The sequence below is a fragment of the Pipra filicauda genome, unplaced genomic scaffold (genome assembly GCF_003945595.2).
Source record: "Pipra filicauda isolate LSUMZ 115617 unplaced genomic scaffold, ASM394559v2 scaffold75_size2874737_pilon, whole genome shotgun sequence".
Lineage (NCBI taxonomy): Eukaryota > Metazoa > Chordata > Aves > Passeriformes > Pipridae > Pipra > Pipra filicauda.
The window spans coordinates 1901297-1922933 of record NW_024104931.1 but is presented as its reverse complement, the minus strand read 5'-3'; the positions used below and the strand labels follow the sequence as shown (position 1 = coordinate 1922933).

The window sequence follows — 21637 nt, the reverse complement described above, 5'->3', positions numbered from 1 at the left end:
GGACGCGAGCAGCGATGCCGATGTTTGCAAAAACAGCCGCCGACTGCAGCGAGAGCAAAAGCGGGCTGTGCAGAGCCCCTCCTGGCCACCGCAGGCACCGGCGTGGCCGCGGGGCCGGGCGGGGAGCGGGCAACTAAGGGGATCGCGGGCGGAAGAAGGCAGGCTTCGGGGTTTTTTATTTTGTTTTCCTCCCGGTGAAATGAAATCTCAGCTTATTTGCCTGAGTCGAAGTTGTTTTGAGTGATTTGCCTGTTAACAGCGTTATGCAAATGTTAGCTAGCTATTTAAAGGGGGAAATAGAAGAAGAAGGAAAAAAAAGCCGTGTATTCTCACAGCGCCGGGGAAATCCTATGTCCCTCTGCATTAGCGAGATGAGATCACAGCAATTACTCACCTGCTTGGCCTCTCCTACACCCTTGAGCAACGTACAGCACTAGCTTTCCCAGCCCAACCCTGAACACTTGGCAAATATGGCTGATTTAAACAAATCAAAAGTGGAAGAGCTTCTGATGCAGTCACGGGCTTACAAAAACTGTGTCATTCTGTCACCAGGATCACTGAAAGAGAAACACGAAATCGGATATTAAGGCGGGATCCCCCCATTTGCCTCAGCAGCCGGAGCGCACGGGAATCCCACCGACAGCCGCGGTGGCAGGACGCCGCGCAGCCGCCACGGAAGCAAAGCGGGGCGATTCGCGGGTTTACAAAATCCCGAAAGCGAGGCATCTGAACTTAGAAAGCGCAGTCGGGCCGGGGGGAGGGGGGGTGGCGGGGGGAGGAAAAAAAAAGCCCAACAAAAAAACCACCACCACCGCCCTCCATCACCACCACTGTGCATGCGCGCCCTGGCCGCGGTGCCGCGGCGGGGGGCCGGCGGCGCGGCCGGGGAGGAGGGTGAGGGCGCGATCTGGCGTTCAAGTTTCCAAACATAGCCGGCAGCGCGGGCTGCCCGCGCCCCGCCGCGCTCCAGCTGCGGCCGCGCCGGGGAGGGGCGCGGGCAGCGCGCCCCGCATGCGCGCCCCGCGCAACAAGTGGGCTCGGCGCCGGCGGCGGGGGGAGGGGAGGGGAGCGGGGCGCGGGCGCTCGGCGGTGACGCGGAGCCCCGCCCGGGTGCAGCCGAGCCGGGAGCGCGGCGCGGAGAGGGGAGGGGCGTCGCGGCGCGGGGGGAGCGCGGCGCGGCGGAGGGGGCGCGCAGCCACACGCGGCGGCGCGCAGCACCCCGCGCTCGGACTGCGAGCAGCGGCGAGGATGTGAGTGAGGAGCAGGCGGCGCCGCTCACCACGCTGCTGCCGCCGCCGCCGCTGCTGCCCCCGGGCTGCTACAGCTCCGGCGGCGCTCGGGGAAGCCGCCGCTGCCGGAACCGGACAGCTCCGTGCGGGTGCCTCTTTTTCGCTCGCGGCGGCGGATCGGCACGTACCGAACTGCGAGCTCACGAGGCAGCCGTGGCGGGTGGAAGGTGACCCCCCCATCTTCCTCCGTGCACCTCCGCCTCCTCCCGGAGGAGGAGCAGCAGCAAGCGGAGAGCTAGAGAGCGCAGGGAAACAGAAGCGGCTAGAAGGCGACCCCCACCCAGCCCCCCGGAGGAGCAGTGGAAGCGGTTCCCACCCCGCCGGGATAGCAGCGGCAGGACCAGGTAGAAGAAGCCGTCTCTGGCAGCAGGCGCGAATTAAAAGCAGGCGATCCCCCTGCTGAAAGGGGCAACAGGATCAGGTACGGAGAGCCAACCCCCCCTGCAGCCCGGGGGGGAAGACTGAACCAGCCCCTACCCCGGCGGCAGTGACAGCAGCTCCCCGGCCAGCAGCACCATGTCCGCCGCGCAGGTGTCCTCGTCGCGGAGGCAGTCATGTTACCTGTGCGACCTGCCCCGCATGCCCTGGGCCATGATCTGGGACTTCACGGAGCCCGTCTGCCGGGGTTGCGTTAATTATGAGGGCGCCGACCGCATCGAGTTCGTGATCGAGACGGCCCGGCAGCTGAAGCGGGCGCACGGCTGCTTCCAGGACGGCCGCTCTCCGGGCCCCCCGCCGCCGGTCGGCGTCAAGGCAGTGACGCTCTCCGCCAAAGAAGCGGCGGCGGCGGCGGCGGCCCAGCAGCAGCTCAACCATGTGGATGCCACCTCCAAGGCAGCCTCGGCGGGGCTGACCCAGTCCAGCCTGGACCGCTACGGGCTCAGCGCCGCCGCGGCGGAGCAGCGCAGCCGCTTTGAGTACCCGCCGCCGCCGGGCAGCCTGGGCAGCAGCCACGGCGCCCGCCTGCCCAACGGGCTGGGGGGGCCCAATGGCTTCCCCAAGCCGCCTGAGGACGGGCCGCCGGAGCTAAACCGGCAGAGCCCCAACTCCTCCTCCTCCTCTTCCTCCTCCCGCCGCGGGGCGCACGGGGGGCTGGTGTCCGGCCTGCCCCCGGGGGCCGCTGGCGCCCAGATGAACGTGCCCCCCAACCTGCTGCCGCAGACCCTGCTGAACGGACCCGCCGCCTCCGGCGTGGCGCTGCCCCCGCCGCACGGGGGCCTAAGCGGCCGCGGCGGCGGGGGTCCCCCGACTCCCTCCGCCTCCTCACAAGGGGGCACCTGCGGCGGCGGCGCCGGGGGAGGCGGCGGCTCGTCCTCCGAGGCCTGCGGCAAGCGGCCGGGCTCGGTGTCCAGCAGCGACCAAGAACGGGAACTGAAGGAGAAGCAGCGCAACGCGGAGGCGCTGGCCGAGCTCAGCGAGAGCTTGCGGAACCGGGCCGAGGAGTGGGCCAGCAAGCCCAAGATCGTTCGGGACACGCTGCTCACTCTGGCCGGTTGCACCCCCTACGAGGTGCGCTTCAAGAAGGATCACGCCCTGCTGGGTCGCGTCTTTGCCTTCGACGCCGTCTCCAAGCCGGGCATGGACTATGAGCTGAAGCTCTTCATCGAGTACCCTAGCGGCTCCGGCACCGTCTTCTCCAGCGCCTCTGGGGTGGCCAAGCAGATGTACCAAGACTGCATGAAGGACTTCGGCCGCGGCCTCTCCTCAGGCTTCAAGTACCTGGAGTACGAGAAGAAGCACGGCTCCGGCGACTGGCGTCTGCTGGGGGACCTGCTGCCCGAGTCCGTGCGCTTCTTCAAGGAGCTGGTGGGCGCCGACATGCTGCCGCAGCCCTACCTGGACGCCAGCTGCCCAATGTTGCCCACGGCGCTGGTGAGTCTCCCGCGGCCGGGGGCCGGGGCCGGCGGGGCGCAGGGCACGGCCGCCGCCTCTAGGGGACCTGGCGGCGGCGGCGGCGGCGGCGGGGCGATGCGCAAGAGGAAAGCCTCTCCCGAGCCCTCGGACTCGGCCGAGGGGGCTCTGAAGCTCAGCGACGAGCAGCAGCGGCAGCAGTGGATGGCCAGCCAGAGCGAAGCGCTCAAGCTCACCATGTCGGCCGGGGGCTTCGGGGCGGTGCACGGCGGGGGCCCCCCGCCGCCGCCGCCGCCGCCCCTCGGGCCTCACTCCAACCGGACCACGCCGCCCGAGTCCGCCCCCCAGAACGGACAGTCCCCCATGGCCGCGCTCATGTCGGTGGCCGACACGCTGGGCAATGCCCACTCGCCCAAGGACGGCAGCTCAGTGCACTCCACCACGTCCACCCGCAGGAACAGCAGCAGCCCCGTGTCGCCGGCCTCGGTGCCGGGCCAGCGCCGCCTGGCCTCCCGCAACGGGGACATGAACCTGCAAGTGGCCCCTCCTCCCCCCAGTGCCCACCCCGCCATGGACCAAGTGCACCCCCAAAACATTCCGGACTCCCCCATGGCCAACAGCGGGCCCCTGTGCTGCACCATTTGCCACGAACGCTTGGAGGACACCCACTTTGTTCAGTGCCCCTCTGTGCCCAGCCACAAGTTCTGCTTCCCTTGTTCCAGAGAGAGCATCAAGGCCCAAGGAGCAACTGGCGAAGTCTACTGCCCCAGCGGAGAGAAATGCCCCCTAGTCGGTTCCAATGTGCCTTGGGCATTTATGCAGGGCGAGATCGCAACCATTTTAGCTGGGGACGTTAAAGTGAAAAAGGAGAGAGACCCTTGAGTAGGAAATCAAATCCCTTCAGACTCCTGAAGATGTAGAATTGTGAATATAACAAACTGCAAAAGTTAGTCTTATGTATAGACATTATTTTCGTCGTATGTTTCTATATTTTGAAACAAAGGTATGTACTCTTCTTCATTTGAAGGATAGAGCTGGTTTTTGTTAAACAGAATATAATATTGTTTGGTTACTACATAATACCTGTTCTCATTTCTTTGGCAGTGTGTTGGCTAGGTACAAAGTTAATAGCCCTTAGCGATTACCTGCTGCTGGTGTGTATTTTTGTAAATGTATGCACTTCTCTGAAAGAAGAAGAAAAACACAAAAAAAAGACAAAAAAAATTTTTTTGCCAAGGCCAGTGTTGATGCCTAAAAAATTGCTACAAAAATGGTGACAGCTTATGTTTTACAAGCCCTGAGTGTTAGTCTTTCACTTTATTTTTTTCGTTTTTGTTTTTTTGTTTGCAAAACGGTGGGGTGGCGCTGGGGGGAGGGTTTTTTTGTTGCGAGTTTGTAAGGAAAATGTTTCAGTTTGTTTCTATTGATCTGAACGTTTTTAATCTTCATGTGTTTTTTGTTTTTGCTTTTATTGATGCACGGATGCTTTTGAACAGTAGAGCAAAATGCTGTACATGAAAAACATGCTCTGTTTGTCCTTTATACATTTCTGTAGTTAACAGAACACTGTAATGTGCCTTGGAGCTTAGTAAATTGTAATAAATTCAATTGATATTAATACTTCCCGAGTAGCAAGTTTTATTTTCCTCAGAGCTTAGGCAGCATGCGTAAGCCATGTTGCCTTTTTAAAGGTCTCCATTATACCAAAAGCCTGCAGTTCGTGGTGATAATTGTGGCACTTTTACGCATATTTTCACTTATACGTAGTAAGATGATGATGGTGTTATCAAACTTATCTAAATCTTGGCACTGTGCCTATTTACATTTCACCTTTAATGTTGCAGTAACGGTTGCTGACTAAGCATTTTCTATTTACTGTTTCTGCATCTCATTTCCTCCTCCCTTCTCCTCCCCCCACCAGCTCTCCAGCTGCAAGCTGTTTGCAATACAGGATGCATCCATTGCCTGCGCAATTTAATAAGGCTTGAGATTTGAAAAGAAGCCCTTTTTCCCCCAAAAAAACCCACCCCAGCATCATGTGGTTAATAATTTTAGCTGATTTTAAGAGTGGTTGTCAAAGTTTGACATTAGCCATAAACTCTTGGTAAGGCAGGACTATAGCTGAGCACAGCACAAAAAAAGGTAGCATGAAATAACAACTTCTACAGTTGGTGTTGCAGCTGGTGGGTTGCTAGCCCATTCAGGCACTGGCTTTTCATAACTTGAGTTGGCGAACAGTTCAGGGGCTACATTGTTTTTTCAGGGGAGGAAAAGCTTCCTTAAAGCACTGAAGGGAAATGCTTTCTTTTGGGCAACCATTATATATGATCCTTTGTATAATTAACTATTTTATATGGTATTGGCATTTTCTGGAGATAGGGGAGCAGTGTAATGCCTGTTAAGTGATCAACAGACAAAGTAAATACACAGGCCTCATGCTAGCTAGAAAATGCAAACAAACCTAACGTGAACTTTGTTCTTTCCAGTGAGGCAAATGGAGGAAAGGAAAAACCCGAAACAAAACCAGCAGCACTGCAGAAATCCTTTGCAGTTTGACCAGCAGAACACAGAGCTGTTCCAAATGGAACACTGTCACAGGTTATGAGCTCTTAGTTTTATTGAATAATAAGGATTCCCAAAACCCCATAATTGTATAAAGGGGAAAAGTCTGGATGGTATTTGGTCTCTGCTTGGTCTTAATACATTTTTTCATTTGTATTCCTGGCAGGAAGGACGGTAAAAGCCATGAGACTATATGCTTAGTGTGCCAGCAGGTCTTTGCTCTCTTGTATAGATACACACTTTGGCTATTTTTTGTGTGTGGGGAGGGAGTGGAGGTTTGTTACATTTTGAGATTCACTATTTGGCATCACTATATCTGTGATTTCAGACAATGACTTTGTGTGTGTATGTATATTTTTTTTTTCCTGCCAAGTGATACATTGGTGCTTAAAAATCTATGAACATGTTCTTATGTAATGGATCAGAGGAAATAATGCAGAAAAAGAATGTTTTGAGTTAATTGTTGGATACAACTTACATGTTTTTTAAGGTATAGATTTGTACTGATCCTGTTTTCAGTTATTTTTAAGCATGCAGTTCCCACACAGCAGTTTATTTCTAAATCACGAGATAGGGGGACTAACATTGTGAGCTCATGACTGACAGAGAAAAAAAAATTGTACACATGGTTGAAATTGGAGTTTAAACCTAAGGAGAAGAAAAGTAATATTCATGTGTGAATTGCAACTGCCATTAAAAGAGAAGAACTACTGGCTATTCAACATTTAATTATGTCATAGAAGCGTGAATACCCTGATTTATATAAACAGAACCACTCCTGTAATCTTGAAATCATTCATCACTAGTTGTATTTAGAAACAGATCAATTTAGTGGATTTTTTTAATTGAAGAGCATTCTTGAAAAGCTCTTACAATTTTTTGAAACATAAGCCTACTTATAAGACTCATCAATTTGATTTTTAGCAGGCAAAGGAAAGGTAAGGGGCAGTAGACATAGGTGGAAAATAAGCTTGAAGTGAATTGTAATACTGCATTTAATTAAAGTTAACCATAGCTACAGGGCATTTGTTGTATGGAGGTTTTTTGTAACCATGTGACCTTTTCTTTTACTCTAGCTCATTAAGCAGCCAGTCTGGGCATATTAGCCAGCATTTCTTTGAACCCACTCCATAGGTTTTTCTCTTTCTGGAGATGTCCACAGCTGACAAACAAGTTGTTACCTTTCTTTGAGGAGGAGGAAAAGGGAGCTGCCAAGTGAGTCTCATGTACAGAGATTCAGCTGATTTTTGTATTTTACAGTAATGCTCCCATCCCCCATATTTGCCAGTTATTTAAGGTACAGCCCAATGTTTGCCTGAATAAATTGTGTAAGTTAATTTATTTTTCCAGGTGGTCATTTGTTGTGCTCTCGTTCCTTCTTGTAATGGGGAAGTATTTAAATGGTTTATTTTCCCAAGGAGGGTTGTTGTGTTTTGTTTTTTTTCCAGTTAGATTATTCTTGACATTTCTTTTAATAGCCTTGTAGCCTATTTTCTTAGAAATGGGTTAGAACATGTGTGTCACTGGATGTTTGTTTTTTAAGCATTGGCAGCTGTGTGTGAGTTGGAGATAGAAATGTTTGTGCAGTGAAGAGATGCTATGTCCATCTGGGGAAAACACTACACAGTTCCAACAGGAGCTTGAGTTTACCAATGGTAACTGGTGTAATTTAGTACAAACCTTGTTATCTTTTCTATTTGCTTAAGAATGTTGTGCATATGAGCATGCTCTCCTCCCCAAACTAGTGAGGACTAACATTGTTTTGAAACTGCAATCTTTTCAAATAGGCTGGCTGCCAGCACAGCTTTGCAGAGCTGCAGCAGTCACTGGAAAGAGGGTTGTCTGCTTCTTTACGTGTCTTGCGAGCTGAGATTTTCTTCCCCTCAAGGGAAAGGGCTTTGTCTCGTCAGAGCTCTCAGGTTCCCAGCTTACTATGCAGTAGTTATCTTGCAGCTTCCCTTTTCTCTAGGTCTTGCCTTTTCTTTTTTTTTTTTTTTTTTGTGTGTGCAGTCATTCTCCATTCATTGTAGAGTGGATTGTGTTGTGCATTAGCAGCCTCTTTCTCTGCCAAAGTGACACATCCTGTAGATTTGCAGCAGAGTACTAAACTGTCACTGTAGTGCTGAGTCTTGTAAGGCTATTCTTGAAGCAGAGCAGCTTCCCCCTTGGCATTCAGCCATCAGAATCCATTACAGCGTACATTTTCTACCCAAAACATAGCTCTATACCTACAGAGTTGTCCTTACAACCATCCCTTGGAAGATGGAGAGGGAGATAGTTATGCTCTCCTGTATAGAAATAGGCACTGCTGTTTTTATCTTCAAAGTGTCTGAAAGCCATGTACCGAGCTTTTGTTGTTTCAGCCTCTGTCTTAAAACCTGTAATGCAGACTGGGAAGGGGAATGCCTCTTCTCACGGGGGTGATACAAAAAGAACTGCACACAAGGTCTTTCCCCAGCTGTATGTCTTAAAAGCAGAATTAAGTGTGTGGACTGAGCAAGGCTATTACAGGGCTCCTGTGATGAGGCAGACAAACATCTCAGTCTCCATGTGTTCGCCACAGGGCAGCCCAGCCCCATGCTGCCACCCCTAACTGGGTGGCTCTGTAGGAATCCAGTTCTTCTCCCTGGGAATGGGCTTGCCTACCTCCATGAAAGAAACATGGGAGATTATATGTCATTTCAAGTTTCTGACAGCAAACCCACTCTCTTTTAGCCATTCAGGGAACTGTAGAGTGAACAGCCGATGAGAGCAGTTAGACGTGAATGGGAGGGGGAGGATGCTCATCATCATGGTCTGTCTGGCCAGTACGGTCTCTGACTGGTTGGACTGGCTGAGCTACTTGGGGCTAGGTAGGTTCGAGATTGCAAGGTCTGACTGCTGTGCTTGGCTCAATGCAATGAGCCTTGCTGGTATCAGTGTGCGTTGCTGACAGTGGCTGCAGCTACCCTGAAGTGTCCTCTCTCCCCCTTCACTGACACAGCCACGCAGCCCTGCCTGCTGCCGGGCTGAGACTGCATTCCCCTCGCTGCTGTGTGCCTTGCCTTCCCGATGCGCCCTTGTAAGGTTATTTGGAGGCGGTGGGAGCAGGGGTGGAGGTGAGGAAGGTCAAGCTTCTTAGGTTTCAGCTGATTTGGCATCCGCTCACAGCCCTCCCCTGCTTGGCCATATGCACTCGCTGCTGCTTTTATTACCCTTTGCAAAGAAACCTCTAAGGTGTGAACTGCTGCAAATAGCAATTTATTTTCAGGAAAACACCCCTTTCTCACACAATCAGCATTATCAGCAAGAATACTCTGGTTTTCCTTGTCCCCAAAGAGTTCTACAATGGAGAGCTGTGCCTTTCTCTTCTGCTGGCACTGCTCTCCTGACAGTACCGAGTGTGTCAGGAGAACCGTTCCCCCAAGTCTGCTTCACTGGGCTATCTTCCTCTAATTTTTGGCCAGCGCAAAGGCTCTTTGCTTTGTTTTAGTCCTCTATGAGTGGTGGCTGAGCCTGGCAATCCCACCGCAGCACGGAGCGGCTTGGCACGGCTGCGGCATAGCAGCTTAGGCGGGGACTGAACCGAACTGAACCAAACCGGGCTGTGCCGGGGAGGGGTCAGCGGGTCGCCACAGCATGCAATTGCCGCTGGCTTGGGCCCGACCTAGACAGCCATGTGATTGCCTGCCTGTCCGCCTGCCCTCCTGCCTGCCCGCCTCTGCGCAAGAGATGGGAACGGGGACATGAAACATGTCTGTGCAGCTTCAAGGAGCCGAGCAGAATTCCCCGCTGTCATCATCCTCCTTCCCTCCCTCCCTGCAGGCTGCCAGAGGGGAGGGCTGACTACAGCTCCGCTATTGTTCAAGTAACCTACAAATGGATTTGCATGGAGGCAGGTTGGGAGGGGCAGAGGGGTGGGATTTATTAGCAGCAGCTAAATTCGTCGGGATTACTATTAGGCTGAGAGCTTCTCAATGGGAATGATCCCTGGGTGAGCGGTGGGGTGGAGGGGAGGGACTGGAAAGCTCCTTTTCTGCAAATAGGTGAAGGGGTGGCTGGCTCCAGCCGAGCAGGAGAGGCAGGCAGGGGGACGGCGCTTCACCTCGGTTTAAACTGTAACCCTCTATTCCAAGCACGCAGCTCCTGGCAGCGCCGCTCATACCAAAGCCTTGACTCAGGGTTATCTGCATGCTGGGTAATAAGCAGCGTCACCAGAGGAATGTGCAGAGAAAGCAGCCATGCTGCTGCAAGCCTCCGCTCGCTCCTCAGGCAAACCATCGATTTAGCAGCCTGCTTCTGGGCTGCCAAACTGGCGAGGCGTAGGGGGCTTCTCCGGGGGGGAGGAGGAGAGGGGGGAGGAGGAGGAGGGGAGGAGCCCCAAGTCTTGTTTTGAAGCCAAAATAGCGTTTTGCCCTTCCATAAGTAAGTGCTTTATACGCAAAGCTGGCTGGGACTTTGCTAACCATAACTGAGAACTACTGCACCCAGGAAAGGGTGAAGTTACTCCTCAAGTTACTACATTAGTTTATCTGTTTTCCAGATGGGTAATCTCAAGTGTTTTAGCCAAAGTCTCACAGCAAATGCTTATCAGAACGAGGGAGGCCATGGCCTTCAGTTACTGCCCCAAATGCTAGTCTCCCTTCCTCTGGGATAAAAGCACGTTGTTACAACGACCGTGCAGCTGAACTCAGAAGCATTTGTGTGACACAGGTGTTTGGGAACAACAACGTTCAATGCGAGGCCATTTGCCTGTAGCCTGCGTCCTTCACTCGCTGATAGCTCCAAGGCTGGAGGCTGTTGCCGTTCTTGCTGATGCAACATACCGAGGGCCGGGGTGAAGGAGAGTGCATACCTGTGTGTCAGAGGTAGGAGCTCCCCTTTGGCTATGATGGAAAGCAAAGCACATCCAAATCAAAGACAGGAGGGGCTTGCTTTGAATTGCTGTATTCCAGATCTATCTGAAGCAATCTTACTCTTCGCTGCACACATCATGGTAACAAGACACAAGATCATAGTGTAGCTCAGGTTTTCACTTGAACATGTCCAGACTGGCACACAGTTTGGGTAAGGACAACGCACTTTTGTAGGTTTGATGTGTGTAGGAGCTAGGGGCAGAATTAGGGAGGGAGTGAGAAGCCTGAATATCTGGTCTGTTACTGGAAAATGTAGGCCACTGACTTGTATATGTTTCAGGTTTATTTCATCTAGCTTGATATGCTAGACATTTTCTCTTAGAACTCTCTTCCTCAATGTCTATAACTGATTTCTGTAAAATAAAAAGACAAGGTACAAAACATCTGGGATTAAAACAACTGAAAGAGCTCTCGTCTTCCTGCAGCAGTAAATTTTGGAGTATTTTTTATTACTTGTTCAGTGTTGTTATGTGCTTGACTCCCTGTTACATGTAAAGATAATTCCTCCTTGAAGAACTCAGACTGCATGGATAAGAAAGGTCAGTTGGCACATTTATTGTATCCCACCTCCTTCTGTGAAGGTTTATACCATGTATCTTATCAAAAGGATGCAGCCTTTCAAGAGCTGTACCTTGCTAAGTGTACATACTCATTTTTGGCAAATATTTGCTGTGGTTTTGAGTGGTTCTCTCACTCCACCCCCTGCACAGCCTCCCCCCCCCCCCCCGCCCTTCCCCCAGTCAACTCTTCTGTTCATCCAACTGTACTCATTCAGCTGTGCTCATTGCATCATTTCTGCTGGAGGGGAGGCAGCTTGAGGTGCAGCCATCAGGGATAGCATGAGTTGTGTGATTTGTGGCATCTAGTCACGTTGTGCTAACAAGGACCTGCGGCCTAAGATGGATTCATTAGTCAGCATCCTTGATAGAATGTCTAGTGGCTTGTGTGACAGTTAAATACCAGGAAACAATGCAGAAATTCTCATGCTCTTTTGTACGTGTCTTTCCTCATGCTAGAATGGACAACAGCATTTCTTGAGAACTGCACTGCACATGCTTAATACAAAGAGCAGCTCCTTTCAGCATTCTGCATGATTAGTTGCAGGTCTCTGCACAGATCTTCCTTGTTCTGATGGCTGGATTTTTACAGTAGTGTGTTGTACATATTTTGCAAGTTACAGCTTGAAACTTCCTCCTTCCAGAAGGTTCTGTCATTTGAAGGAACCCCACCCTGCTCTCCCTTGAAGATGTGCAATCCCAGGCTGTGTTTGAGCATGCCTGGGAAGGCAGGTGCAGCCGGCTGGATCCTCAACATTACCTGCAAATAAACACTGTTTAAACAAATTGGACTAATAAGAACTTTAAAGGTTCAGGCAATAATCAGGACAGCTCATGCTCTGTAGTCTTCATTCTGTGCTTTTCCCACCCCGTCTCCCTCTGAGTTATAATGCAGAATATATGACATAATCACGTTGCTATGGAAATAATTTACAACATAACTCTATAGAACTGTATAACAGCAAAAGTTCTTAATAGCCCCTTTGTTGAAAACAACATCAGGTTAAAGTCACTTAAAAAAACCCCCAGATTTTCTTCCTGCTGTTGTAAATGAGGACTTACATAAAATTAAAGATTTATTTTCTAACATATTAAGGAAAATAACTCTGCCAGCACAGAACTTGTAAATATAGTTGTATTCTTCCTCCTTTGACCAGCCATCAGATATGTCCTCCAGCCTAGAAAAGATGGCAAAAGCTTAAAGCCAGTACAAGTTCTTCAAACCTTAGAACCAAAGGAGCAGATTAGAGCAAGGTCATTTCTCTGCTCAAAGCAGGCCCTTCATGCTCATATCTCAGTCTGAGTCTGTGGAACTGTAAGCTGTCACCTGCTCCACACCATTTCCTCCTCAGATGAGCTCTTTGTGCAGTTGCCTGATTCCTTCCCAGCACTGTGAGAGTCACCATATTACTTGTTAAATGCAAGCATTTAAGGCATCAGTCCTCAGCAGCACACACACGATTACCCTCAGGGTCTTGTCCAAACTAGTTCTACAATTTGATGGTGACCTATCTCATTACCACACAGACTTCTCAGTGATGTTCAGTTTCAGGGTTGTTAAGTGTTCATACTGGTACACCAGCTTTCCTTGATGCTAAAAGATGTCTGAGTCTAGGTAGCTCTTTTTAGTAAGCTTCTTAAGCTTTTTTGGCTGTTGTTCCCTAAGGAAGCCTGGCAATGTAGTTACTAGATTTTTCATTGGGTTAACAGTGGAGTTCCCACACAATTTAAGACCACTTGGTTTCAAGTCAACATTATCCCCCTCACTCACTACTTTCTGTCTGCCTCATGCAGGAGCTGCTTTGTTGAACAGAGACCTGTGGCTCAAATGGCACATGACACACATCTATATATCCTGGGCACATATCTGTACATGTTCCGGTGAACAATCCTTTCTTGTGTGCAAGTTTGCATGCCAGTTGCACATCACTGGAGTTTCCCTGCTCTCAGGAGGACTTTCTGTAAGATGATGTAGGACTAATAGTATTTCTAAAGCTTTTTTGCAAGCTTCAGATCTGCCTTGCCTCTTGTAGCAGAATGCTGTAGCCTGTCACATGAATTCATTCCCTCCACCTCTATTTCCTCCATCACGTTACTTGCAGAGGAGTTCCCAGAGTGGCAATCCATTTAAGCTCTAGCAGCAGACCCTGTGGAGGTCATTCCAAGGCTACCATTTTCATCTCCAAACACACAGAGGTTCCCTGTCTGTTTGACCGCTATAAATGAGCACATTCTCAATGCATGTAATGCAGCCCAAATGCCATGACAGTATGCTTCTGGAGCCAGTCTCAGCTTGGCCAAAACAAGAGCCAGATAGCTCTACACTGTCTGTGCTGTGTGGCCTTCCCTCATCGTGGGGAGGTTTTCTGTAGCTACTCAATTTTAACCCTTTACACCAGCAGCACTAGGCATTCAGAGATGTGGGTGGGCATTTGAGGGTAATGTTTTAGCTCCATCAGCACTAAGCTAAGCCATCCCAAACTACCCTCTGCCAGTCTAGCAGCACTCCTCAAGCCCCATGTCAGCATACGTTGCAGCAGTCTCTCCTGCTGAGGTGCAAGCTGGAGTTCCTGTTGCTTTTGTTGACTCTGCAGGAGGAGTGCCTGGTCTGCTGCTGGTTTTTCATCAACAGATAAACTGCTCTCTTTCCCCTCACAGCACAAGAGTCCATTGATATATATCTACCTATTGGTTTTGCCAGCATCTTTTATGTAATTGCTCTGGTTTTCTCTTAGTGATACAGTCCGTTTGCCGTCAATGTGCTTCACGGCGCACAAACTTCTGGTTTATTTTCCCCAAGGATTTCTCTGTCTCAGGATCCCAAGTCCATTCAGTCGGCAGTTTCTTCCCCCTTGAGCACATTTCTAGAGGGCCCTGTTTCCCACAGCAAGGCAAACCACACAAATTAACCCATTCAGTTTGCTCCCCTACTAATTCCTCTGGCTCCTTCTCTGCTGGGTCTGGTAACCTTACATAGCTGGTTTGCTCCAGGTCCACGGGTCCATAGAGAGGCAGGTTACATTTAGCAATTTTTTTGTAGCAAGGAGGCTTTGTATGTGGTGTTAGCGTAGCAACTCCTACAAAATGCTTTTTTTCCTCTTTGGGAATTTGTGAGGTTAAATTAGATATGTGTGACAAACATGAATGATGAAAGGCTGTGAGTCATTGTTCATTTGAAAGTGTGATAGATGTTAGGATTAGAACGAAGTACGCCTTACTTGGGACAGAAGAACTACTGTTGTTTTTTACCTCCATGGCTTGAAATATGTATCAAAGATTTCACAGAATAATTTGAGTTGGAAGGGACCCACAAGGATCATTGAGTCCAACTCTTAAGTGAATGGCCCATACAGGGATTGAACGGGAATCAAACTTGCAACCGTGGTGTTATTAACACCACGCTCTAACCAACTGAGCTATGACTTCCAATTACATTCTTGGCCTGTATGGCTTTCCAGTGCCTCCTACAAATTCTTGTGCTTACAGAGGTTGTGCTGAATTGCCTCTGTATATATTTTCTTATAGAAATGAAATTGCTGAGTGTGGAAAGGGATGCTTTCTGTCAGGAAAGATCAAGAAATGAAAATGTACCTCTTTTGGGACATGTGTCAAGGAGATCTGGAGACCCTTAGCCTGAAATAGAGGATGAACTAAGAACAAGTGCCAGTGGCAAAGGCGAGAAAGGAAAATTATACAAGCTCTATCCTTCAGCAGGTGAGGATGAAAAGGAGAAAGACACATTTAGAGTTTTCTGGTTTTAAATGTTTGAGAGATGCTCGGACGCTGTTGTGATTGACAGACACATAAAAGTCAAATGATTGCATAGTTACGAGCAGCAGAACTTTGCAGAGCAGCAGAGGCACTGGAAATAAAATAAATGATAGTTGACCAGTAGTTCGTGAGGTGAAAAGTCCCTCATTACCAATTTGTCAATGCATAAGAAACAAATTAGTTCCTGAAATGAGAGGCAACAGATAATGAGCAGCAGGGTTGTCACAAGATGATGGCTCTTAAATGTGGATCTTGTCAAATACCTTGGTGGTCTTTGTTATTTTCTGTATCAACCAAAGATGTGCAACATAGCTTTTAGAAGACAAAGACACGGTCGTCTTAGAAATGCTTACAATTTAAATACTAAAGAAAAAAAAACCAAGAGGGGATGTTGAAAAGTTTGAAAATGCTGTTTGAGCATAAAAAAATCAAACCAGTAGGACTTAGCACACTGATGACAGGTGAATGATCCAGACAGTAGCAGGTTAAATTTATGGCATATGCAGTTGTACACGCTGTGAGGAAACCATTTTCCTAACCATATTGCCTAGTTTTACTAAAGGTACCAGAATATTTTGGTGGAAGACCTGATTGCCACTGGGTAACTTACTGGAAGCTCATGTCTGTAAAATGAGCATCTGGTCAGAAAGTGAATGCCAGGATGCATGAGGAATGAAATGCTGAATGCTATGTGGAGCTTTGTACTGCCATTACAGGAGCCAAAGATCTGCCCTTATCTGGAAGAGTATTGGTGACCCTATCTTAAAAATTATAATGAACTGCTTAAAGGGGTTTGGAGATAAGCCCATGAGAACAATTAGAGACATGCAAAAATGTCTCCGTACCACAGCAGAAGTGCAGTTATTGTTTATTTATTCTACAGCGAAAGCCCCTTAGTATGCATAAGACTTTGTAGACAAATAGGACAGGTCTGTGCCTGAGGAGTTTGCCTTCCGAGCAAGACAGAGCACAGCAAAGGGAAGCAAACCAGAAGAAGTGTGTTGGTACATGTGCAGAGCAGTGAGGCAGTGGGAGGCAGAGAGAGCCATGGGAGAGAAGAGGTCAGGCTCAAAGGTGTCACCGGAGCCCTCCAAGGGTATGCACTTACCTTCCAGTAAGGCAGGCCTCTCTGGTGTTGCTGTGCCAAAGGAAAGCTTCTTGTTTCATTATCTATGAGGTGTGACCTGTCTGCTTACAACTTCAGTCCTATAGAAAATATCCTCCAGACTCCACAGACTCTGTTTGTACTGGCTTCTTTTTCTACATATGCAGATGCTTTTACAGCAGCTCCGTATTTGTGTGCACGGAAAAGCAGCTGCAATGCACAAAGAGCAAAAAAATTTCAATTTCAATTCAAAAACAAATTTTGGGGATATCTGTGTTGCTATGCTTGAATATGCATGCACTCAAGATTTATTTGTACAAATTAATTTTAAGTTGAATTTTAAATGTGAAAAAGGTAGAATTGTGCATTTTCTTATAAACTTCATGCTAGGTTACCAAACATGATACAAAATTGGTATCATTTGATATGTGCAATTAGCCAACACATCAGTAGACCTAGAAACATTGATCACATATCATTTTGAGTGATGAAAATCTTGAGTATTTCCTAAGACAGTTGCAGCTAATTCCAGAACAGAAGAAAAGAATATTAATAGAATATGTTTTTTGTTGCATATTACTTGCTCAGTTCTAGCATTATGTATGCAAATCAGGTAATTTTGTACCTAATTGCCTGATTTGCATGCATAAATGTAGGTTGCACATGTGCAAATGATTTCATTCAAATTTAGTATAAACCTAATATGTAGAGCAGCTGAAAACTTGAATCTATGTATCTGAACCACTCAGAATTTTCACTTAAGAAAAAAGCAAAATTTACCACCAGTTTTGGAGGGCAGATGAAGTAGATGGGCTTCTTTGGATGATTTTGAAGTGCAGTAACCCTGGAGTTGTGAATTTTTCTTGAGAAATGAGCAATAATGTGAATGACCAAAGAGATAAGAAAATAAAAGGGATCCTGTTGTTTTAAATGCCCTAAGGAAATCAGAGAAAAATGTGACACTAACCAAGTGGAAAAAGACAGAATCACTCAGAATAAAATCTGGATTTTGAAGTCTTAGATGGTTTAACAGACAGTGAAACCTAAGACGAAAAGTGTAAAATTGCAATACTAAAATCTTACGTGCATTAAAAATTCTTTCAGGTGATATCATGGCTATGAAAGGAATTGGACTGACAGTTCTTGTGAATAAAGTTATGAGACTACAGTCTCCTAGTTAGGAGACTACAGGCAAGAGATAAAAGAGCTTTGTTTGTTCTGCCATGCCATGCATTTCACCTCTGGTCTGGAAGAGAAAGAAGATCCAGACCTGGAAGATTAGCAGAAAAAAAAAAAATCAGGCTCAAGAGCCTGTTCTGTTATGAGTCTCTGTGAGGAGCTCCCAGTACTGGGATCAGATGCATTGTCACCAGCAGTTTTCATAATAATGTGGAAGGGCAGGAAGTGTCCCTTAGGAAGGGAACTAAAATTACCAACTGCATTTTTTTACTGTGGCATCAGCTGTAGTCTAATAAACAGTGGTAGGCTGTTTTCTTCCTATTACTCAGAACTCCTCTGCAAGCTTTATTTGCATACACATGGGTGACAAATACTGCTAAAATAAGCATGTAGAAAAACTGGAAGCAATTTGGAGGCACACATGGGCTCACAGTTCCAAATTCTCATTCACACTAGTAAGAAGTGCAAGCAGGGTCAAAACAGGTATGTTATATACTTCTTCCAACGCTCCTATGTGCTGGCAATAACTGTAAAGTATTATGAGTGTAAATTAGAATTTGGCACAAAATTCTTTTCTGTCCATCTAAGGGCCGATCTGTCATAGCCCTGCTGACATGAGTATGGTACAGATGATTTCTGACCAGTGTAGCTTTGCTAGTAAGAATTTCTAGTGTCAATGTGTTTATAATGGCAAAGACATGCTTTTCTTGGAATAGGTTATTTTACTTGAGAAAGGAGACAAGATGGAGTAAATTTTATTTTCTGTAGGAAGACACAGCGGCAGACAGGGAGGGGAAGGTAAGGAGGGTTGCAAAGCATTTTTGCGTGGTGTGACTGGAAGCTTGTGCTCTGGGTGGGAAGCCATGAGAGAGCAAGGGCCACAGCTCCTTTAGTCTCCTCATCTAGTGAACCTGTTCCTGATACCACAAAAGCATGGCTCACCTGTATAACCATATTTGTAGTGCTTTCACAGGTTACCGACCCCAGAGAAGTGCTCCCTAATGCAGAATTGACTTTGAGCTCCTTTTTTTTGCTCACAGGCATACAAAATGGTTTTGATTTAAATGAGAATCAAACTCACCTTTTTCCTCCTGTTCCATCAGTGGGAGACAAAGCACTTCTTGACTAAAAGTGTCTTGCCTCTTTGTTTGTGCGCTAACCTCATGAGAGCAGCACATGCAGAGGTCTGTACAAAAAAAATAAACCCAAACCCTGGGCTGTATTCCCAGCTTACTCTGAGAGTTTACCTAAAGCACAACTTCTGTTAGGTTGGAGAGATGCTCTGTTGTTTGACTAAATACTGTTATTTCTACTTAGTTTGATTTCATCATAAAGTAAAAAGACACTTTCCATTTTCCAGTTTTTCAGTAGGAGTGAAAAGCACTGCTTGATATTTTTGGAGATTGAAGGTTTCTTGTTTTTCACAGAATGTATATAGCTTGGGTAATATTAACTTCCTCCTCTCAACAGCTTCTTGTTCCTCCTCATTTTAGTGTTCGGGACTGATTCCATTCTTGATTTCTATTCTGAGTCTTTTACTTTGTGTGTTTTCTGCAATTGAGGCAATTCCTGCCTGTTGCAATGCAGGATTTTGCGGTGGCCAGCAATCTTGTAAAGCTAAACTGAAACTGCAAGTCCATTTCAGCAATGCAGAGCATACAGAATAGGCACCATATTTCAATGGCCACCAGCCCAGGGAGAATTAGGGGAGGGGAGGGGTCAGCACATCACATACCTGGTTACCTGAACCATCTTTTTCCACAAAACCAGGCCCCTATGAAGGGGATGACCCTGTAACTGTACTAGGACAGGACAAATTCATACCAGAATCCCAGAAGAGGAATAGCATTTGCACTTGCGCTGTTCATCTTTTTGTTGTTGCCTGGGAGATTACTGTAGTTTCTTGACTCAGATCTTACGTTGCTTCATATTAAATTTTTGCAGAGAGATACAGTTTTTCCTGGTTGCTTTCTCCCTCCCCCCCCCCCCCCCGCCCTTTTTCTAATCCCTGCTTGGCAGCTAAAATGGTCTAACATTTTATGTAACTGGTTAGAGAAATGATTGCCAAAGTGTGGATTGTTTCTTGAGTACATCCCTCCCCTTGGGTTAAATATAGGTTGCAGCATCCCCGTATAATGAAAAGATTGGAAAGCATTTACGCGCTGGTGTATTTTCTGCTTTGTAGTAACAGAGTAAGACATTCACAATTCTGAAAATCATACCTGCAAAGACAAGTTTAGTCAGCCTTCACCTTTACTGTATTCAGTCCATACACTAAAATGTTTCCCATTTAAACCAAATTCTCTGGCCCTTGTGTTTTATTACCTTGTGATGTGCTGTTGGCTACAGCATACTGGTTTATTATCTCACCATGTGCACTGTGGCACTCGCATTGCTTTTGTACAGCAGGATTGCTCAGGGTGCTGGACCAGGAATGTCCAATCCTTTTGATTATAAAATATGAAAGCAAATCTGTAGAGGTTTTAGTGCTATGTAAAATTAGATCAGTATTGTGTCTTGTCGCCAAGATATTTGATTTTGAACACATTTGCAGTTGCCATAAACTCTGCTTTGTAACCTGAAATCATCCGTATTGCTAGGATGAAAATTTTTATATTCAGAAAGGGGTTAAAATTCAAACTGTAAAATAAAGCCTGAGAAACACTTAGCCTTGCTAATTCAAACACCATCTCCATATCTTTTCCACATATGCACATGTATGCACATGCATTCCCAATCTTGCATATACATTCACAAGCTCACACATTCACAGCCACTCGCACACAGAGAATGTGTTCTGCAGTATAGCTGGTACACAGGGTCTTTTTGAAGACAGAACAAGATGACTGTAAATTGACACTTCCACCCACTAATGAAAAAAAGCCAAGAAAACCTCAGCAGAGAATGAATTTTATAATTAATGCTGAACAATTTTCATTGACAAAGCAAAAAGAAGCAAGTGGATGGCTGATTTAAATGTTGAATGATTAATGCACAGAGAGGCGGCTGAGGAAAAAGACAAATTCAGGAGCAACTATGGAAATTTATGTATGAGAGAGTCAGCACCATATTCTGATCTCAGTTACACAGTTGTAAATCTGTTATCTTAATGGAAGTATTCAGCTTTTATATTTGCATAGCATAAGTGAAAATAGAATTTAATCCAGAATGCATTTGCGATTTTGTATTTGCATGACTGAAAGGGGAGAGATGTGTATGTTTGCATGTGATAAACTGCAAATGCATGAGACTTTTTGTATCTTTCGGTGAGAAATGTAGAGAATGAATGTGTGTGTGACTGTATACGTGCGTGCCAGTTGTGGGGCTGTCTGACAGTGAGTGGGAGGGTGAGAACGTGTTTGTTCCTAGACTCCCTGGTTGAGTGAAAATGGCTCCTGGAAATGCCGTTTCAGATTAGAGAGCAATGGCTGGAGAGATGGAGATTTCATTACTGTCTTCTTTGTGTGATGTTTTGGAGCTGGTAATGTGAAAGCAGAGCTATATATAATCCAGTCACACATGTGGTGTCCGCGAGATTTATAGAGCCTGCTAATGCTTTGAGGTGTTTCACTGCGCAAAGCAAAATGAGAAATAATCACCCCTCAAACACCAAGGCAATGCAGACCCCACTTGACTTTTCTAATATGCCAAGCAAGAAGGAATTCTCCTTTCTACAAGACTCCCAGTTTTATTCCTAAATTTATGTGTAATGCCCATCATGACATATAGTGAGTGTTCTCTCTTGTCCTTGCCTTGAGGACTAGCACACACACCTGCCCTGGGTGTATGTGCTGGGAGAAGAGGCTGTGGAGGTCACAGGCAGCAGTTTGTTGTGTGCAAGCTTCTGAGATGCAGGGGCTGTATTTTTAGCTGCTCCAGATTCTCTCCTGGCTGGGATATGATGCTGATAAGTTTATTGCTGTAAGGATGTGCCTAGAATACCAGGCAGCCTCAGAAATTTACTGTGCCGCAGAGCCCTGACTCAGTGCTGCTCTGTGACTTTCCTGTGTTGCTTCCGTGCTGGAAAGAGAAAAAATGGTTCCTTGTGTTCCCGGCTGCTGCTGGCAGTGGAGGGACAGCTGCTGTGATTTAGCGAGAAGCCCTGTTGTGGGGAATGACAGCAGCTCTAGATCTGTCTAAATTGTAGTTTGCTCAACAAAGCTGCCCTCAGATTTCTTCTCAAATATTACTCTAAATTTTTGTCTGAACAGTAGGAATAATCACATTCTGCCTCTCATTTGTGCATTTTCGAAGCATGTCTGTAATGCCTCTGCAAGTAGTTTTTTTTGCAGCTGTACACACTAAGTGCTTCCAAAATGTTAGGGACATTTCACAGGTAGTTTCTCTGTGGGGCACTTCAGGGAAGAACGTGGAGACACAGCCATGGGCAGATTTCTGTACACCTGGCTAAGAGGAAAGTGGACAGCC

At 47.2% G+C, this 21637-nt stretch overlaps 1 protein-coding gene across 2 annotated transcripts; it reads left to right on the top strand.

The window, feature by feature from the left end:
* The first annotated feature begins 1168 nt into the window (after positions 1-1168).
* On the top strand, positions 1169-7039 carry IRF2BPL (interferon regulatory factor 2 binding protein like). Of its 2 annotated transcripts, XM_039389682.1 has the most exons (2): positions 1169-3209; positions 3431-7039. In XM_039389682.1, the coding sequence occupies exons 1-2, from the start codon at positions 1806-1808 to the stop codon at positions 3995-3997; spliced, it is 1971 nt and encodes a 656-aa protein (XP_039245616.1). In that variant the 5' UTR covers positions 1169-1805; the 3' UTR covers positions 3998-7039. The 2 variants fall into 2 exon arrangements, with proteins under 2 accessions (XP_039245616.1, XP_027575906.1); XM_027720105.2 differs by having other exon boundaries at positions 1169-7039.
* Positions 7040-21637: the final 14598 nt, after the last annotated feature.

Coding starts and splice junctions, on each gene's coding strand:
- IRF2BPL (XM_027720105.2), top strand. CDS start 1,806: ATGTCCGCCGCGCAGGTGTCCTCGTCGCGGAGGCAGTCATGTTACCTG.